Raw genomic sequence first — 19150 nt, forward strand, 5'->3', positions numbered from 1 at the left:
TTCAGCTTTCTGGTAACACGTGGCACTGCTGCTTGTTTAAATGAGGTGCCCGGGTTCTGCTCGCCGCTTTGGGCCTGCGGAGGTGAGGGGACGGCGGTGGTCCCTCGCTCCCGGGGAAGCCCAGCCCAGGGGGTTCCCGGAGCCCCCCGACACCAGCTTTTCCTCACACCGTTGTAAGAAACCCCCATTTTGGCGTGGTTTTTTTTGGGGGGGAAAGAGCTCGACGCGCTCCGCTCCCAGCCCGCCCGCCGCCGCCACAACCCCTTCGCCCCGCCCGCCGCCTCCGCCCTGCCGACGGCCGAGCGTTCGATGCGCCGCGTCCCGCTGGCGGCGCTCGATGCGCTCGGTGGTGGAGCGGCGCGGCCTGTGGCGGGCGGTAGGGAGGCGCGGCGCCAAGATGGCGGCGGCGGCGGGCTGTGTGTGAACCTCCCTCGGCCCTCCCGGCCCTGGGCGGGCGGCACCGCGCCGAGCCGAGCCGGCATGTGCGAAACCTACTCGCGGTGGCTGCTGCGGGTGTCGGTGGCGCAGATTTGCCAGGCGCTGGGTTGGGACTCGGTGCAGGTTTCGGCCTGCGACCTCCTCACCGACGTGCTGCAGCGGTACCTGCAGGGGCTGGGCCGGGGCTGCCACCGCTACTGCGAGCTCTGTGAGTGCCGGGGCCGGGCCGGGGGCTGGCGGGCAGTGCTGTGGGGAGAGGGGCTGCGGCGAAGGAACGTAAGGGGTTTGCCGCCTGGAGGCTGTGCTGGGAAGCCGGCTGCGGGTGGCCCTGCTTGCTGGAGCAGGGGGGCTGGACCGAGCGACCTCCGTAAGTCGCTGCCGGCCTCGGCCGTTCTGTGGAGGGAGGTTGCGGAGCGGTGCTGTAGGCCGTGGGGAGGGGAGTCGGTCTGTGGGGTAGCGCCGTGGAGGCGTCAGGAGGGCAGCTGTGGTTGTGGGAGGCTGTAGGGCGGTGCTGGGGGCTGAGGGGTGCTTTGTAGGGGAGATGCGGGCTGTGGGGCAGTGCAGGAGGGGATGGGTAGGTGAGCTTTGGGCAGCGCTGGGGTCTGTGGGGTGGTGGGTGCGAGGTGTGTGCGTGGGGGAGATCAGGCTGTGGGGCAGTGTTGTGGTGGTGGGGGGAGGTGGCCTGTGGGGCAGTTCTGTAGGGAAAGAGCGTGGGGAAGTGGGCTGTGGCAGGGAGGCGAGGGCAGGGGGGAGATCAGGCTGTGGGGCAGTGTCGTGGTGGTGTGGGGAGGTGGCCTGTGGGGCAGTTCTGTAGGGAAAGAGCGTGGGGAAGTGGGCTGTGGCAGGGAGGCGAGGGCATGGGGGAGATAAGGCTGTGGGGCAGTGTCGTGGTGGTGTGGGGAGATGGTCTGTGGGGCAGTTCTGTAGGGAAAGAGCTTGGGGAAGTGGGCTGTGGCAGGGAGGGAAAGGCATGGGGGAGATCAGGCTGTGGGGAGGTGGGCTGTGGGGTACTCTGGGTGGGGGAAGATCAAGGGGAGCTGGGCTGTGGGGCAGTGCAGGGGGCCGAGAGGATGAGGAGGTGTCGTGGTTTAACCTCAGCCAGCAACTAAGCACCACGCAGCTGTTCACTCACTCCCCCACCACCCAGTGGGATGGGAGAAAGAATTGGGGGAAAAAAAAAAAGTAAAACTCGTGGGCTGAGATAAAAACAATTTAATAGAACAGAAAAGAAGAAACTAATGATGATAATAATAACAATAATAAAAGGATTGGAATATACAAGTGATGCACAGTGCAATTGCTCACCACTTGCTGACCAATGCCCAGTTAGTCCCTGAGTGGCGATTCCTCCCAGCCCCACTCCCCCCAGTTTATATACTAGACATGATGTCACATGGTATGGAATACCCTTTTGGCCGGTTTGGGTCAGCTGCACTGACTGTGCCCCCTCCCAACTCCTTGTGCCCCTCCAGCCTTCTTGCTGGTTGGGTAGAAGAAGCTGAAAAATCCTTGACTTTAGACTAAACATTACGTAGCAACAACTGAAAACATCAGTGTGTTATCAACATTCTTCTCATACTGAACTCAAAACATAGCACCATACCAGCTACTAGGAAGACAACTTTATCTCAGCTGAAACCAGGACAGGAGGGAAACCATGGGGCAGTGCTGGCGCACAGGGGCCCTAGTGTGAAGAAGAGGTGGGCTGTGGGGCAGTGGGCCTGGGGTGTGGGGAGATGGGGCTGCTGCCCTCCTTTCTCTGGCTAGAGCGTGCAGGGTAGTAGGGTGCATGTGTACAAGAGGGGGAGATGGGACTGTTGGCCCTGCTGCTGGGGCTGTAGTGTTCTGAATCTGGGAGGGGGGTGTACTGGGAGGGGAGAAGGGGCAGCAAGCCCTCTTGCTGGGTGGGATGTGTACATGAGAGGATGTGATGCTGCTGCTGTGTTGTCCTGGCTTATCTCTGGGTCAGGGTCTGTGCCCTGGTGCGAATGCTGAGGAGGCCGTAGGGGTCCACTGTAGGTGGGGATGTGTGTGTAGCGTCCAGGATGTGGGCACAAGGGGAAGTGCTGAAGCTGTAGGGCACAAGGTTTGGGCTGGGTGTATGGGGCAGGGAGGCGGGAGGTGTTAACCCCTGCCATGGGAGGTGTGTAAGGAGTAAAGAGATGGAGCTGCAGTGTGTGGGGTCTGAGAGGTGTGCCTGGGGGGAGTGGAGTCACCTGCATGGGGAGAAAGAGATGTGGCTGGAAGTGCTATTGCTGGAATGTTCTGGGTTGGGTACATATGTGTAAGGGGGCAGTGGTTTGTGGGGCTGGAGGTACATATGTGCGAGGGGAGGTGTGGGGCTTTAGTGCTGGCAGGGAGTGCATATGTACTATGCTGTGTGGGGTCAGGGATGTATGTGTATAGGGTTGACATGGGGCTGCGGTGCCTGGTATCAGGGATGCACATGTATGGGAGTGGCCAGGGGGCTGTGGCAGGGATTAACACATACCAGGGCAGCATGGGGCCATATATGTGAGGCTGGAGATGTGTGCATACAGGGGGATCTGATGGTATTGTGGGGCTGCAGTGTGTGAAGGCAGGGATGCATTAGAGTGGTTTTGGGGGGAGACAGAGCTGTAGTGTGCAGGATGTGGGAAGATGACGGGGCTGCACGTGGGAAGTGTGGAGTATGTGTACGCAGAACAGGAGGGGTGGGGCTGGGGATAATTTTAGTGCATGTGGCATGAGGCGTGAGTGTCCTCACGTGGATGCAGTGGAAGAGGTTTGGCTGGGTATGTGGGGGACTGGAGTTAGCCAACACTGCCATTGAGGGGGCATGTGCAGAAGGAGCTGGGAGTGATGGTAGGGGACAGGATGCCCAGGGCCTCGCTGGATTTGGGGAGGGAGCATGGAAGGGGTGGGAGCGTGGAATGGGTGAGTTTACACCAGCTGGAAGAAGAGAAAGAAAAGAGGTCTGGGACTGGGAGGACTGCTGGCTGGGTCACATAGGAGTATGGAGTGTGCGTGGATGGGATGGGGAAGGGGCAACAAGTATCACTGCTGGGTCTGGGTGTGTGACAGGATGAAGTCGTGTGTTCCTCGGGGTTGTCTGCATCCCTGCAGAGTCTGCAGTTAAGGTTCTGAGGGGGCTGATGACCTGCTGGTACCTGCAGAATATGGGGTGAGGGAGGATGGGATGTCCAGTTGCTTGCTGGGTCAGTAATGCCGACTGGGGGGTTGAGAGGGTGGAAGGGGTCTGCTGGGTGTGGGAATGTCAAGAAGGGGGTGCTGATGTCCTGTTGGGTCAGGGAGGGTGTTGGGACCTGGCAGTATGCGGGGAGAGGGAGGCTGTCAGAGTCACTGCTAGGTCTGAACACAGGGAGTGTCGCCGGGGGTGTGGAGCAAGGCTCAGGCTGTCAGTGTGGTTGGAGGGTTGTGAGTCTGTGTGTGGAGGCCTTTGCTGCCCTACGTGTGGGGCCAGGAGGGTGTAACATGGTGGGGAGGACAGCAGTGATGTGTGTGCAGAGATGGGGCTGCCAGTGCTGCTGCTGGATCTGTAAGTATTGGGGGGGGGAGATGGAGGGGACATGCACATAGTGGAGAGGCTGGGGGGAGCGAGGGTGCCCTGTAGAGGTGGGTGTAGACTGTGTGTGCATGGAGAAACAGGGCTGCTTTTGCCTCCTGTGCCAAGAGGGACATGTTCCCCCTTCCTTTGGTGTGCTGGGGGGCTGTGGGCTGCCACTGCTCCACTTGTCTGTGTGTACTTATGGAGGGGGAAGTCCTGCAGAGCCCCTGGGGCAGAGGTCAGAGCCGCTGCAGTTGGGTCTGGCAGCGGGGAAGGCGTTAAGGAGGAAACAGGGGTTGAAGTTGGGATGGATAATGTGATTGCTCGCCTGAAGTGCTGAGTGAGGAGAAGGTGACTCACTGATGGTGGATTTGGGGCTACTGTAGCCACCACCAGTTCAGAGAGTGTGCTGGGGACTGTGGGAGGTTTGGGGAGAGGTAACAGGGATGGCAGCCCCGAAATGGAAAAGTTTGCCAGCACTTCTGTCCAAGTTGTGGGAGCTGTGCTAATGAGGGTGTCACAGCCATGGATGAGAGGAGTATCAGAGGCATGTTGCTGTCAACTGGTGGTGGGTGCAGCCTCAAGATCAGAGGAACTGTGAAGACTGGAGGTGTCAGCTTCCCCTGCAAGAGTGAATCTGGAGTGTGTGGACCAACGACCCGTGAGCTGAGAAGCACAGCATGATCGGCTTGGTCGGGAGAGGAGCAGCCATGGCCTGAAGGTGCTGCTGCTTGTGGTCATGTCCCTTCTCTGAAGCAGAAATTCTCACTGCTGCCCTGATAAAGCAAAGTGATGAGCTGAAGGTACCTGATACCTGGCCCTGCCTCTGCTTTATCATTTCAGGAATAACTGAGATCGAGTCTGGCACTGCCAGTGTAACTGAACTTAGGGGAGGGAGTTAGTGATATTGCTGCAAACTCCTTGGATTTCATTTCTAGGTTGAATAGGTTTCCTTGTACAAGTTTTTCCCAAATTAGAGAGCTAGTTAGATGTCAAGCTGTTTATAGTTAGTGTGGGATTGGGACTGTGCAATATTAACCCGTATCTCCCAGCAGCACAAGTGCAGCTGCTGCACCTCTGAAGTCTGTATCTCAATCCAAACACAAACTATCTGTAAAGCAATTAAAGGGGACAACAGACAGAGTTTGGGAGAATTGAGTTATGGGGTGAAAGAGGAGCTAACCTAGGCTTGGTCAGAGCCGTCCTTTCATATGGTTAGTACAAATACTAGGGAAGATGCTTTTGTAACTGGATCACTGCTTGTGCAAGAGATGAGTTGTTGAGCAGCATTGCCCCCCTAGCTCAGCTGCCTCTGCCACAGGTACTGCAGTGTTAGTAGGACTTGGAGGAAAAGACACAGAGATGGTGAAAATACAAATTTTTCCTGTTGGTGCTTGAGGAATTGGAAATGCGTAGAACTAAGCTATCCCTCTCTTGCTTTGGGTGTGTTTACTGAAAGTGGGGAAAGCAATTTTTTCTTCCCCTCTATGAACAGAGAAGGAAGTATAACAGTCTTTTTTTTTCCTTTTTTCTTTTTTTTTTTTAGGGGGGGAGGGAATATGCTGTTTTCGTGCCAGTGATACGGTATTTTTTGTATTACCTCTCTTAAAATGATTCCTGTATTTCTTTCTTTAAACGGTTTGTAAAAAGACATCTTAATGCAGAGCTGATGTCTCCCTGCTTTTTCAGAATTGTTTCCTTTTGCTCTTAAAATAAGTTACTGTACAAACCCAGCTCTGGATGAATGAGTTGAATTTTGCCATGGTTTTGCATAAGTAGAATTAATTAAATTCCAATTGTAGCATCTTCATTGTTAGTGTGTTATCTCGGAGTCAAACCAGTGGGGTTTGAGTTAGCAGGGTTGTCAGCTGGAGGGACATAATCTTTGTATTCGAAACTGAATGGATTTACTCTGACGTAATTGAGACAGTGTGGTATTGCTCTGAAAAGCATGTCATTGCTGTTCACGTATTTTCTCAGTTGCAAAAGAAAATGATGGCTTTCCCAGCTGTGTTAGATCTTTGTTCCAGCTGTTACATCCCATTAGGAGAGCTACATTCAAGATTTTCCTTACTTTTCTGCTGTTGTTTCTTTGCATTTGCAGTAGCTGTAGTTGATGGGAGCTTCTGTGGCTGCAAAGAGAAGGCAAAAGGATTTGCAAAGCGGGCTTGAGAAGTCTTTGATGCTGTGAAATGCTTCTGAATACTGTGTTGGGGGTGGAGGAGAGAGTGAATTTACAGGGGAGAAAATAAGGGTTTTCCTGTTAAAGTACACCACATTATACTGTTCAGATTCATGGAAAGCTTGTAAGAGGAAGGCTATTCAATATGCCGCACACTCCACACATGTTGTTATCCTAAAATTTAAATAAAATATTTGAAAAACAGTGTTGGAGTTAATAATTAAGTTATTGAACTACAAAACAAACTGACGTCATGTGGTTTCTGAGAGCAGAGTTCTACATTTTTGTTGTTGCTGTTTGTTTTAAGCAGAGGTGAAAAGGGAAAAGTTCTCTGTTATGTCCACTTCATTTTGCACTCACCTTTCATGTGGTTCGATAGAGCTGGTAGCACAGCTGGTGCTTTGGATTAACTGCTCTGGATTTTCTTGTGTATGTTGGGTTTTTTGTATTGGGGAACTGTCCAGTGAAGACAGACTGGTATCTGCTTCATTTCTGATGAGTTTAGCTAATGCAGCTTGGCAGTGGGAGGGTTGGTTATAGACAGGCAGAATATGTCACACTTTACCTCTTAACTTAGCACATCCAGTAAGAGAGTTTAGTTTCCAGTGTATTTATGTGGATGGTGCAATTCATGGGAGGGCTGAGGAGGGGAGTCATGGTTTATGCCCCCAAAAGCCTCATTTTTCTGTTACATTGCTTTAAAAAACAATCAGGTAGAAGCTACTTAACTTTAATCAATGAGGGCACCTGGGCATATTTCAGCAGGACAAAATTAGATTATCTGCTGCTAAAACTGGAAGTGTAGTAAACTAGATAATTAACTTTGAGGTGTGTTGGCTCTAGAAGTGAGTTTTTTAGTACTCTTTCTGTGAATTTTCAGTGTTGAGCATATGCTTGGATATGTTGTGACTTTTTTATTTTTTCTGCTGAGATTTCCTACAGTGAGGAAATGAAGTTTAAAAGTTGCTCTTTAGCTTCATATTGTGTGACTGCTTTTTTGAAGATTATTTGTATGTAACCGTAGAATCATAGACTATCTCAAGTTGGAAGGGACCTGTAAGGATCATCAAGTCCAACTCCCTGCTTCTCGCAGGACTACCTAAAACAAATTTTATATATATATATATATATATATATATATTAAATATAAATAATATTCTGTATTAAAATTGATTTTAATAATGCAACTGTATTTATGTTAAAAAGGCAGGTTCTGATCTGGTGAACACGGCATTGTAACTGGAAGCAAAATCTTGCAAAATGTTTTGTCGAGATAGAGCTGGCTCAAAACCTGCTCCAGTGTCACTGCACAATCTCCTGTAACAGAAAACTTAACTTCATTACAGCAAATCTTTTCTTTGGAGAATGCAAACAGCACACTAGTATTTTCATTGGGAACAACCACAGTGGAGACAATTGACCTGGCATCAACCAAATTTTTATTTCTTTCCAATTAAATGTCAAATTTACCTCATACGTTTTTTCACTGATGTTCTTTTTTTTTAGTTACTTCACTCTTATCGGTATATAATAATAATCTCAGTCAAAGTGTTAGATTTTGATGATCAGTCTAAATGAGCTGATTCCCTATACTGATGCTGAATAACTGTTGTAACAAGTATCTATCCAGGGCCCATAACATTTGTTATAAGAAGTGTACCTCTTTATGTCCTGATGACCTTAAACATTGATGTTTTTTGAGCTAATTAACTTGTTACTGGCTACCCATAAACAAGGACAGCTTGGTTTTTTGCTTAACGTTTATGAGGTTACCAGGAAAAGGAGCAGACTTTGAGCAGCAATAGCAAGGAGGTGCTTTCGCCTGACTGGTGACTACATTAATAGGACCTTTTGTCCCCCACTTAAATGCACTCAAGTAAGGCATAAATACTTATTTAATAATCTACTGTGTATGCTTCTGACTGTTCTTGTGGATGCTGGATGGAAGCAATGTGTTACCTGCTAGAAAGAGTTATCTTGAAGTAACTATTCAGTGTAGATGCGCGGGTATTTAATGCGTGGCAGGGTTGTGTCATGCGCTGGAGCACAAGGAATCTGTTGTAGAGCCTGTTATAAAAATACTGAGGAGCTATACCTAATAATTTCCTGGTTAAAATAAAATGTAAAAAAATCTCTTTTAGAGCAGATATGAGGGTGAATGCTGAGCTATTTATAATAGACTGTACATGTTGCATGGCTAGTGACTCATTAATTTTTCTCAGTGTATTTATTACAGAGCTGCAGTTGCTTCCTTTAGAAAACCTGGCATGAAACTAAAAGCTCCTCTGTTCTGTACTTACTCGCTTGCTAAATTTTCACTGATTCATACGAAGTTTGGGCCAGGAAGGAGGAGGTGATGGGGGTGAGTTTGACAAAAGTAAATCAGCTATTCCTAAAACTGAATTTAAGGAAAGATAGTTTTTCCCTAACCCCTGCCCACCCCCTCGCAGTTTCTTTGGGTGACGTGAGCATTGGTTAGCTTGTTTGCTGGAGGGCTGGAGGAATTCTTGTGACTTTTGCAAAAATAACTAGGCTTTAGTAGCTTCTAAAAATGCCTTTTCCCTGCAAACCGAAAGCGAGCTTTTATTGCTTGAAGGGGAGTTAGTGCAGTTATCTGCAGGTGATGCTGAGGTGCAGGTTTGAGGGCTGCATAACTTTCCACCCAAATACTTGGCTCTGCATGGATTCTGTTTACCCATAGTTTCGGTGCTGTACTTTTTTGGGGATCCATTTCTGTGTGCAGATTCCTCCTCTTCTGGTGTTTGTTCTCATGCCTAGGGAAGCTGAGAGTATCGTAACTGCACGGCCATTCCCACAGGTTTCTGGTGAGCTGTTTTGAGACCGAATGGTCTTAATTTAGTTCTGCTGTTTGCCGCAGCTGTATCAGTTTCGGAGCACAGTTCCCATTCAGGGAGACAGTACAACTTAAAAGCTCGTGAGAAGGATATTTTCTTAGTTCACTGTTTGCGGGGTAAGGAGGAGAGTTGTAACTTGCTGGATGAACTATTCCCGCCTCCTTCCATCTCTCCCCAGTCCTGGACAACAGATATTCTTTGAAGTGTCGTGGTACAGGGAACAGCAAGAGGCTGGACACCAGAAGTTCCAAAGCTGTTTGCGGTCTGGCGCTAACTTGCTGTGTGACATTGGATTAATTATTTCACTGGGAGGCTTCAGCATCTGAATTTTTAAACTGAGGATAGCACAAATATCTGAAGAATATTGAGACGTGTTCAGTATGCACAAATTATTTTTTTTTGCGTCATTTACTTACAGAAAAAAAGCATAAGACTAAATGAAAGACCAGGAGAGAGTGTTACATGTTTGTCAGCATTCTTTTTCATGTGTCTGGCTTCTACCATTTTAGTGAATTTTTATTAAACCAGAGAGAGGAGAGGAATGCTAAACTGTTCAAATAAAAGTATAAAGCCTTGATTTGATGAATCACCTGAAGTTACATTTAATGCATTTTTGTGCTGTGTATATTTCCAACTGATAACTGTTTTGATTTAAATACAGACATGAATACAGACCTGAAACTTTTATTGTACACTTTTACCACTGAGGAAACACTGTCTTAAAAAGAAGAGGTTAACTGATCAGTCCTTTCATCCCTCTGGCAGTTGCATGTTTAAAAATTTTTTTAGCTTTTAATCAATCTTATGACTTGGCATTGTCTCTTTGGAGGCAAATGTCAAAGATATGGGAAAATTGAATCTTCTTCAGGGTTTTTTTTGGTTACCTTTTGAACCTGCTTTCTAACACACACAATTGGTTTTTGATATGGTTCCTTAAATACTTCCATGCTTCCCTTATGCTTAGTAGTTGCTTCTCTGCCATGTGTTTGTAATAAGCACTTGTAAGAAGTAGTCCTTTTTAGTACTCACCACTTGCTAGTCACATCTGTACACATTTTTGGAAGTTAAAGAGATCACATGCAGATCTAGCAAAAGACCTTTTCCTATCGCAGTGATAAACTGGACTAAACTTTTGCCCTGAGTACGTGACAGTGCTGGTGTCAAGAGGTGCACACTGAGCAAGGTACTCAAAACACCTCCACAGAGCGCCAGTAAAATGGGGTAGATGTTGTGGTGCATCTTGCAGTCCTGAGCCCCAGGTTGTCCATCTGGGAAACCTATTGCAGCGTTTTCCCTGCCTGTACGCTTGGTTTTTCTTTCAAGGGAAACCGGACACAAGCACGGTGTGTGTCCGTGCCTGTCGGTATGCTTTCCAGGTCTAGGCAATGCACACCTGGGAATGAGTGCTCTGAGGCTCGCCACGAATGCCCCTGTCCTGCAAACAGCACAGCCAGTGATTTCAGGAGTGCCTGGGGAATAAATATGCTGTACTTCTGGGCTTGTTGAAAAGTTTTCCCCAAGTTTTTCTTTTTAACTGGCTGTCTGACTTGTATCTGTTAAGTCTTGACACCTTAGAAAATGGTTCAGTAAGTTCAAAGGTATCTTTGTAGTCTGAAGAACAACTACAAGTGACAACACACAATTTCTCAGCTGTGTCAATTATCTAAATTTAATTTTTTAAGGATAAAACACTCTTCCGCCTGCCTAATAACTATAGAGGTCTCATAACTACTCCAGGGTGGTGATATCCTACTTTAATTATGTTTTTGTAAGTCTCCACATTTCTCTGTCCCTAGAGTCTGCAGGGGAAACTAGTGTTGCACTTGTACTAGATATTATACAAACACAAAATCCGAGATGGTTCCTGTTGTACGGAGTTCACGTTCTAAATACAGACGGACAAAAGAGGCAATAACTTGGTCTGATCTCCCTTTTAGCTGTGGAGAGAATTAAAACACAAGCGACTTGCCCAGAGTCACACAAGAGGCCAGTGTTACGGAGCTGAGAATCAAAACCATAATCTGAGTATTACCCTTATCTTCACCACAAGACTAAGAAAAGAAATTCTAGAACAAAATTCTTATTTTCTAAATGTACCTGCAGGCGTAAGTTGGCTGGGGGTTTGAATTCATCCAGTGATGTGAGAACCAGCCTGCTCGACTGCTTCGGCTTCAAGATAAACCAAGAAGAGATTAGGTTAAAGAACAAACAAAAGAGCATCCCCCCCGTTCTCCAAAGCTGAGGCTTCACAATAGCGTTTGTGATCCTTCAATAAGCACAGGCTAGTTTTCCATAATTACTTTTTAAAGTAAATCACAGCTTGTCATCATGTAGGGATGTAATATCTTCATAAGCCAACTATACAGATCTTCAATAATTCAGTATAATTTTATTGAATTAAAAAAAAAAACAAACCAAAAACCCAAACAAACATGTTTGGGGTATAAGGCATCTTTTTGTGTGTTATTGTTACTACAAAAGGTTAGGATGAGACTCAAAGTGGTGCCTTGGCTACCAAAGCCAGGTGTCCAGTTCTCCCTCCGGAAGCCTTCAGAGGGATTTCCCTCTGTCAGGTCAGGGAAACTGAGGCACATGGAGGACTTCTGTGCTGTATAGTTTAAATCTTTGAGCCAAATTATATACGTAGAACAAACTGCATCCTCACTTGGACTGTTTTCTTGAAGGTCATATCAAATAAAGATCCTGACTGCTTTGCCAGTGGTGTTTCACTATACTTTTTGTAAGGAAAAGAAGATTTTTGCTGTAGAGTCAAGCTTAAATTGCACCCCAGGAAATCAGCCCCTGAAGCTTAGTATAAAATATTTTCTTCTCATCAGACTGCTACTTAGTATTCCTGTGTTTCATCCAGGAGATACATCTAACCAGTAGGTAAAGTGACTCATAGTTTATGAAGCCTGTAGATTTCTTCTGGTGGAAAGATATTATGTGAAGTATTTTTGTTATCAAGAGATACACTAGATACCTTCTCTTTTTGTTACCCATAAACTACAGTTGGTTCAACAAAATGAAATTGTTCCTTTTCTGGGTTGAAAAAAAATGTTTGGTCTGTTACATGCTGGTAAAGGGACACTTTCTGCATATTAAGGTCTTGTTTCATTCATTTGAATTTACATTATGAAATTGAAAACTATTTTAAGTGGTGTTGCATTATGTTAATTGACTGTTGCCAGCTAAAGCTGCCTGTTTCTGCTCCCTAGGTTTTGCTTGATTTGCTTCTTGAGGTGCAGTTCTTTAATGGTATGAATAGAAACAAAGTGATACGGATCAAAACAAAATGCTTTTAAATGAGAACATGTTCTTAGCCTGAAATGTCGTGTAGCCCGATGAACAGTAAACCTGGTAGAACTATGGGGCAGTAATCTCCGTTACAGGTGGTGAGCTGTGGTAGATTGAAATCTCTAAGGGTAGATCTGCGGGTCAATTTTTTTAAACTGGATTTTTGCAAAAACGTTGTTCTTTTGTTGTTTTTTTGTTACAGATGGCCGCACAGATCCAATTTTGGATGATGTAGGTGATGCCTTCAAGCTTATGGGGGTTAACCTGCATGAGCTAGAAGATTATATACACAATATTGAACCTGTCACTTTCGCACATCAAATCCCTTCGTTTCCTGTCAGCAAGAACAATGTCCTGCAGTTTCCCCAGCCGGGAAGTAAAGATGCGGAGGAAAGGAAGGAGTACATCCCTGATTACATGCCACCTATTGTCTCCTCTCAAGAAGGTGCGAAATTAATCCTTTGCTTTAAGTTTTGGTCCCTGTGTGTTTGCATATTTGTTTGCATCCTCGAGCAGTTTGAGTTGTGTTGCCCCATAGCAGTCGCTCAGAAAGGACCCACTGGGTGTTACACAAGCATGGTTTCAAAACAGATAGCAGTGCTGTGGCAAGTTTATTTTCCACTCTTTTACTTTCCTCCAAGATTAACTGGTGTCAAAATACACTGCATCAATACATGTTTCTATAATGCATTTAAATTTTAAGTTTTCAGATAATAATAGAAATTAATGCTTTACATTACCTTTTATGTGTTAGCCTCCCTCTTAGATATACTGCAAGAGTTTACATAATTTGGTAAAGGTAGAAGAAGGAAGGCTGGCGAGACTGGCACAGCATTCCCAGCTCCTGACAGCTCTTTCTCCTTCCTTTGAACAAATTAAAAAAAAAAACAACAAAACCAGAAAAAAACCCACCAAAAAACCACCACCAACCAAAAAAACTCTTCCAATTAAAATGAAGTCGGATTTAAAATAAGGAAGTAAGAGTCGGTTAGAGGCACAGTGGTTGCTTTTAATTCTCTTTGCTAATGTTGCTTGGGGTTTCATCATTACTGTTCCAACTCCTCTCCTTCCCTTTCTTGTGTAAAAGTCCGATGGAGGCAGGGGTTGAGGATCACTGTAACAGTGAGACCAACTATACAAATGCTACGAGCTGCAGTTAGCCTGAGAATTTTAACAGTTGCAGTGGAAAACGCAAAGTCTTTTTTTCTATTTTCAGCTACATGAGACTTGATGGCTAATAAGATAAGCCTTTAAGAAATGCAACCTAGTCTAACATACCCTTTGAATAGCGAGCATCACACAACTATACTTTGTGGGGGAATAAACATATGTAACTTTGTGGACCTGGTACAAAAATCCCAGACAGAAGAACTTTATTTTCCAAGAGAGTGTTACAAACAGGTGCAATCCTCACAAGATACTTACTTAATTTATAATTTCCGTGGGGACAGAATGGATGTCATGTTCTATTATGCATATTCTTCTTTTTTAAGGACTAAGGCCTCAAAGTCTGAACATTGAAATATGTGTAAAAATTCTGCCCGGTGTAAAGATGAACATAACTGACATCACCTTATTGGGTGAACGAAATCCATTGCTGTGCTGCTACAAATGTCGCATGGTGCAGTTTTTCAATGATTTAGTAAGCTGTAGTAAGTGTAGGTTCAGTCTTTCATACATCATGTTTAGCTAGATAGATGCAGTTACTATGTGCTCCAGTTAGACTTAGTGAAATTATAATCAGTAACAGGTATCTGAAGTGTAAAGGGCTATCAGACACAATGGTTTCAGTGTGTTCAGAAAAAATAGGCTATTTCCAGTAACAGTGTGAGGACTTACTCATACTGATGTATATTTCTCAGGCTCTGTAGACCTGACTTTTCTGGTTTCTTTAATTGCATAGAATACATAGTTATTTTATAGATCAATAGCATTTTAATGTCTCTTGCCTTAATATAACCCAGGAAGTGAAACTGCTGGGTTTCAGTGAAACTGCAGAAATATTTTATTGGATTGATAAGAAGGTACTAAAATCTCCCCTTTGTGAAGTTTGTTAAAAGGGTTATTTTAAAAATCTAAAAGTGAACTCTCTTAAACTAGGAAGAGACAAACAGAATGTAAATATCATATATGTAGACAACAAGAAAGAAGTAAAGAGGAAGAAGATGTTGGTAAGTGAATAGGGATTTTGGCTACCCTGTTCTGGCTGCTTTCTTGAAACATGTTAGCCTGATTTTTCAGGAGGTAAACAAACACCATTCTGTCAGAGAAATCCAGCATCTTTGAAGTGTAACAAGTTACCCGGCAGTTTTGTGTTTTGGGGTTTGTTTGGGTTTTTTTTTACTTGGAAAATCATACTTTAAAATTATGCAAGAAAGATCAAATTCAACAAGGCTGAAAGCAGCTGTAGACAAATATCTAAACATGAGGAGTGAGAGATGAGAGTATTACAGACTCAGTCTGGCGATACATGACATAGAAAGAGAGGCTAAAAATTGAAATGGGGACAGTTGTGTGCTTTTTTTGTATGTAACTTTTTATACTCTTTCTCTTGCAACTTAGATCCAGGAGTTAGATTTTAGCAGTCCTTATAAATAATGTATGAATCCTTTTAACACCTGAAGCAAGAAGATATTATTTCCAAAGTTGGATGAGAACCAGGAAAACTTCTAATGCCTAAAGCTAGTGTATCAGAAGACCTATAGACACAACTTCAAAAAAATGAATACAACATTTTTTTAAATGGAAATTTAAAGTAAGCATTAAATACAACTGCTAAATGCAGGTTTGTAATAGTTGATTTAAAATACTTATAGTTGAGGACATTTTAATTTTGAATTAAGTGTTTTCTGAAAATGCTCTTTGTAATTTTGTGCCCTACGGGTTTTTTTAGAAGGGGTGAGGTGGATCAAGAAACTCTGTTGTATGTGTTTTGTTGTAATTTACTCCAAGTAAAATTTGGAAGAAAAACTTACTTTTGCAGATTAAAGGAATGTATTGTAAAAATACTCAAGAAGTGCAGAAGTTGTTTGAATAGTTTTCAGATCTTTATAGAGTAGAAAAAAAAAGTGCTGTACAAACATTGTGCAGTTCATAACATTTGAGTTGCTTTGAGTAGGCAATGAAGATAATTAGTCAGTAATGAAGGAAGGCTTCATGCATGTTACGATGTATAATGTAAATCTTTCAGTCACTTAAAGGAACTGTCAGGAAGACTCGTTATGTCCCATTTTATATCGAAGCCTAGAGCGCAGCTCATGTTATGAATATTTATTTACTGATGTGATTCAGAAATTACTAGTGCTGATATATTTTAGCAATAACATAGCCATGACGGTCCAAGGGTATGAGCAGAACAAGATTTATTGGGAGAGGTAATATCTTTTAATTTTATCAGTTGATCTGATTAGATGTATCATGTCTGGTGACAAACTGACTTTGCAGGTAATTTTAGCTAGGTGCTTTAATAAGAAAAAGGGGTTTTTTTTATTGTTCATTTGAAAAAAAAAAAAAAAAAAAAAAACAGTGTTCAGTATGCACCATGACCAGTAGGTGTTGCTAACCTCCTTCTCAAAATTCATCTAGTTCTGCACATGTAACTAACTTATTTCCACTTACTCTAGAACTGGTGCTGTTGTGTTCAGAGTATACAGTCTACCCAGCAGCTTGTGTGATGTCTTAGTTATCATTGCCAAAGACTTGATAAGAGCAAAAAGTCCTGTCCAGCCTGAGAGGAGCTGTTTCCTTCATATGTACTCAATAGTAAGAAATGCTGAAACAGCTCTCCGAATGATTTCTGAAGTTGTTGGGGAAAAGGAGGAAGGCAAATAGGTTTTCAGGATCTGTAATTTGTGTCAGTTGGAAGTTCAGTTCAGTGGTACAAGTTTTGTTCCAAGAAAGCAGAAAATGTTTTCTTGCCTTAAATATGCTGTGCCTCAGTTCAGTAACATGCACTAACTAAATGATCTGGTGCAGATTCCAAATGCTTGCACTGCGAGGATCTGCATATAAAAATTATATATTTTATAAAACAATCTGACTCAGTGTTGCCATGGCAAATGTTGGGTTTTTAGCAGTATTTTTACAAAGGACACTGAAGGGATAATTCTATGCCAATGTATCATGATGTTCGCTGTCTGCCTAGTTTTAATTAGTCTCCTTTTTGTTTTTTGAGTTATTTTAGCGCTCTTGTCACTAAAATGTCATGGTAAACTTGTAAGATAGATTAAAAAAGGAGAAAAAAATAAATTAGTTGCAAAACATGATGGTCATGCTTTATTTCTTGTGCTTTAATGTGAAAGAACATACATTTTGCAATAATACATCGACTTCATAGAATTTGTTGATTGCATTTGAAACAAAACAGTACTGTGCTGAAACTAGGCCAGTTGAGAAAGCCCAGATGCTTTTCCAGAGCTAATAATAATTATCACTGTTACATTTTGTGATAATGTTGAGAGCCCTGGGTCCTGATGCTTTAAGAACATGTCTCATTCTCCATAATTAAAACAAAGAAAAGTGAAATGTGAATCCTACACGTGCCATGGTAACCTTATTTTTAAGCTTCCTGGAATGAATTTCTACCTGCACTTGCTGCCTCTTGTTATTACCTTTTTTTTTAAATAATAATAATGATTTTAAAAAAACCAAACAATCAAAGAAAAAACAAGCCATATTTTATGTCAACTGCTTTCTTTTTCTGACTTTTTGAAGTTACAGGTAGTCCCTCCCTGTTTCTCTGACTGGAAGACCAAAGAAAACATGTTGCTTCTGTGTATGCAATACTGTTCATAGTATATTATATTTGCATTAGACCCTCATTCCTCTCTCACACTGTAATTGTGCTGGGGTACATCAGAAGGATATGAGGGAAAAGACATGAGAGTCTCTTCCCAGTAGTTGAGATTTTTTGTGGGGAGGGGGGAAGCTTTTAAGGAGTCAAACTTCCTCCTCAATTCTTGCTTCATCTTTTTTTTGTCTTCTGCTTCATACCACTTCACTCCCACTTCATAGAGGTTCAGCTCCTTTTCCTTAAAGATGATCTGGAAACAAATGTAGTTTTTACCGGGCATTAAGTTTTGTGGTCTTTCTTTCCTGATAATGTGTGTTCAAGCCCTGACATTGTATTTCTGATCATTGAGTCAGGACCAGTTCTTGGCACAGCATACAAATTCGGATTTATTTGTAGCCTTTTCTGTCAGAGCATTTTATTTCCCTGGCAGATCAAAGCACAGAATCGTTGATCTTTTTACAGTCCTGCCTTTTCCCCTCTTTGCTGTTTTTGTGATGTTAGGACCTGTTACCCACCAAAACCTGATGTCTGCAGCCACCTGGAAGCGTGGAGACGCAGCTGTCAAATTATGCATAATCTCAGAACATCTCTAGTTTTCTCGTACAGTGTTAGTTGCTAAAAATCACATTTGAATTGATGAGAATAGAGGGGTGGGGGGTGGTGAAGCAAGGTGCTAATCAAAATAACATGATTTTTGCATCTGATATCTAGGGTCTACTGGTGCTAGAATTGTAATTGTATAAAGCATTAAGCATCACGGTGGTATAAAGCATTAGTGTCTAGCTCCAGTGGCTAGATATATCAGATTTTAAAATTGTCACTGGCCCCTCGGTCTAGCAGTGCTTTCTTTGGCCTTGGTCCAGAACTGGATGTAGCAAGTCTTGGATCTCAGACCAGCGTCATTTCAGTCTCTGGTTTCCTCAAGGGTTAAACAAAGCCAATACCTCTTTCTAAATTAGTGCGTGATGGTCTTTAAAAAGGATACTGGGATATCGACTTTGCCATTTTGACAACAGAGGTCTCACTGTTGTCATTTTTAAGCCTTTCTGCCTTTCCCCAGATCTAGTTTAATCCCACAGACTAACTCTTCTTCACTCTAACAGCTGCACCAATGATCTTTTCAACAGAGCTTTTCCAGTATACTTGGTTAGGAAACCACCACCCATCAACAAACAGGTACTGTGTAGTCAACCAGTTTGAAGAGTTAAACCCCTGCCAGACTGTGAACACTTTGCTCCTGGCTGCTAACCGTGCCTGGTTGCTGAGTATTTGCAAGCATCCTTTAGCCGTCCGTGCAGTATGCTGAGTGTTAGACGCTGATTGCTTTTGTGCGAATGAGTCTTCACGTATGCATCAGCCTAGCAAGGAAGAAGCAACAAGAGAAACAGACAAAATGAGAAAGGCAGCCAAGCTTGAGATGCAGACAGAAGAAAGGCATTGGGAAAGAGCCAATAGGAGAGGCAGGTTTCAAAGAAAAAGGAAAATATGAGACAGGAACAAAAAAAGTGTACAGAAAATGTGCCTGGGTTAAATCTTGCCATTAGACAGAAAAATAACTCTTTTATAGAAGGCATGCCGATAAAGCTGTAATTGGGAAGACAACTGTATCTTTACCTTTTCTTAAGAAGTTGTATCATAATCGAAAGCATAATTTCCAGTGAAATACTGCAAGAAAGGATTTAATGACGAAGATTTTTTTTAAAAAGCTTAAAATGTGAAGCTAAATAGACTTTCACCGAAGAGCTTCATTTAATTTGCAGCACTTGGGGGAAAAAAAAAAAAATCAATGTAATAAGTGCCATAGTAAAACTTTATCCATGGCAGAAACCGAATCACATAGCTGGGATCCATAGACTATGGAGGCAGAAGCATACACTGTTTTATATTCTGTAGGAGACTAGTACCTAACTTCTCCTAATCATTCATGTCTTTGGAAAAAAAAAAAAAGCCTCTTGCTATTTTTGTAAGAAGCATAGTGGCAGCTGGAAGTGGGGAATGGAGGAAATGGATTAAAAGTGTTTGCATTAGTTATGAGAGAG

General features: G+C 43.6%; 1 protein-coding gene across 3 annotated transcripts in view; it reads left to right on the top strand.

The window, feature by feature from the left end:
- Positions 1 to 391: 391 nt before the first annotated feature.
- The window catches only part of TAF3 (TATA-box binding protein associated factor 3), a 121220-nt gene continuing 102461 nt past the window's right edge, over positions 392 to 19150 (top strand). For 2 of the 3 annotated variants that reach the window (XM_075024635.1, XM_075024632.1), the window contains exon 1: positions 12542 to 12764. Coding sequence is in view for 1 of the 3 variants with exons in the window: in XM_075024631.1 (XP_074880732.1) it covers positions 481 to 646; positions 12522 to 12764 (409 nt within the window). In the remaining 2 variants the exon portion in view is untranslated. Of the gene's footprint in view, positions 647 to 12521; positions 12765 to 19150 lie in introns of those variants that run through there. The other variant, XM_075024631.1, reaches the window with a different exon arrangement.

This window comes from Buteo buteo, chromosome 4 (assembly GCF_964188355.1).
Source record: "Buteo buteo chromosome 4, bButBut1.hap1.1, whole genome shotgun sequence".
Lineage (NCBI taxonomy): Eukaryota > Metazoa > Chordata > Aves > Accipitriformes > Accipitridae > Buteo > Buteo buteo.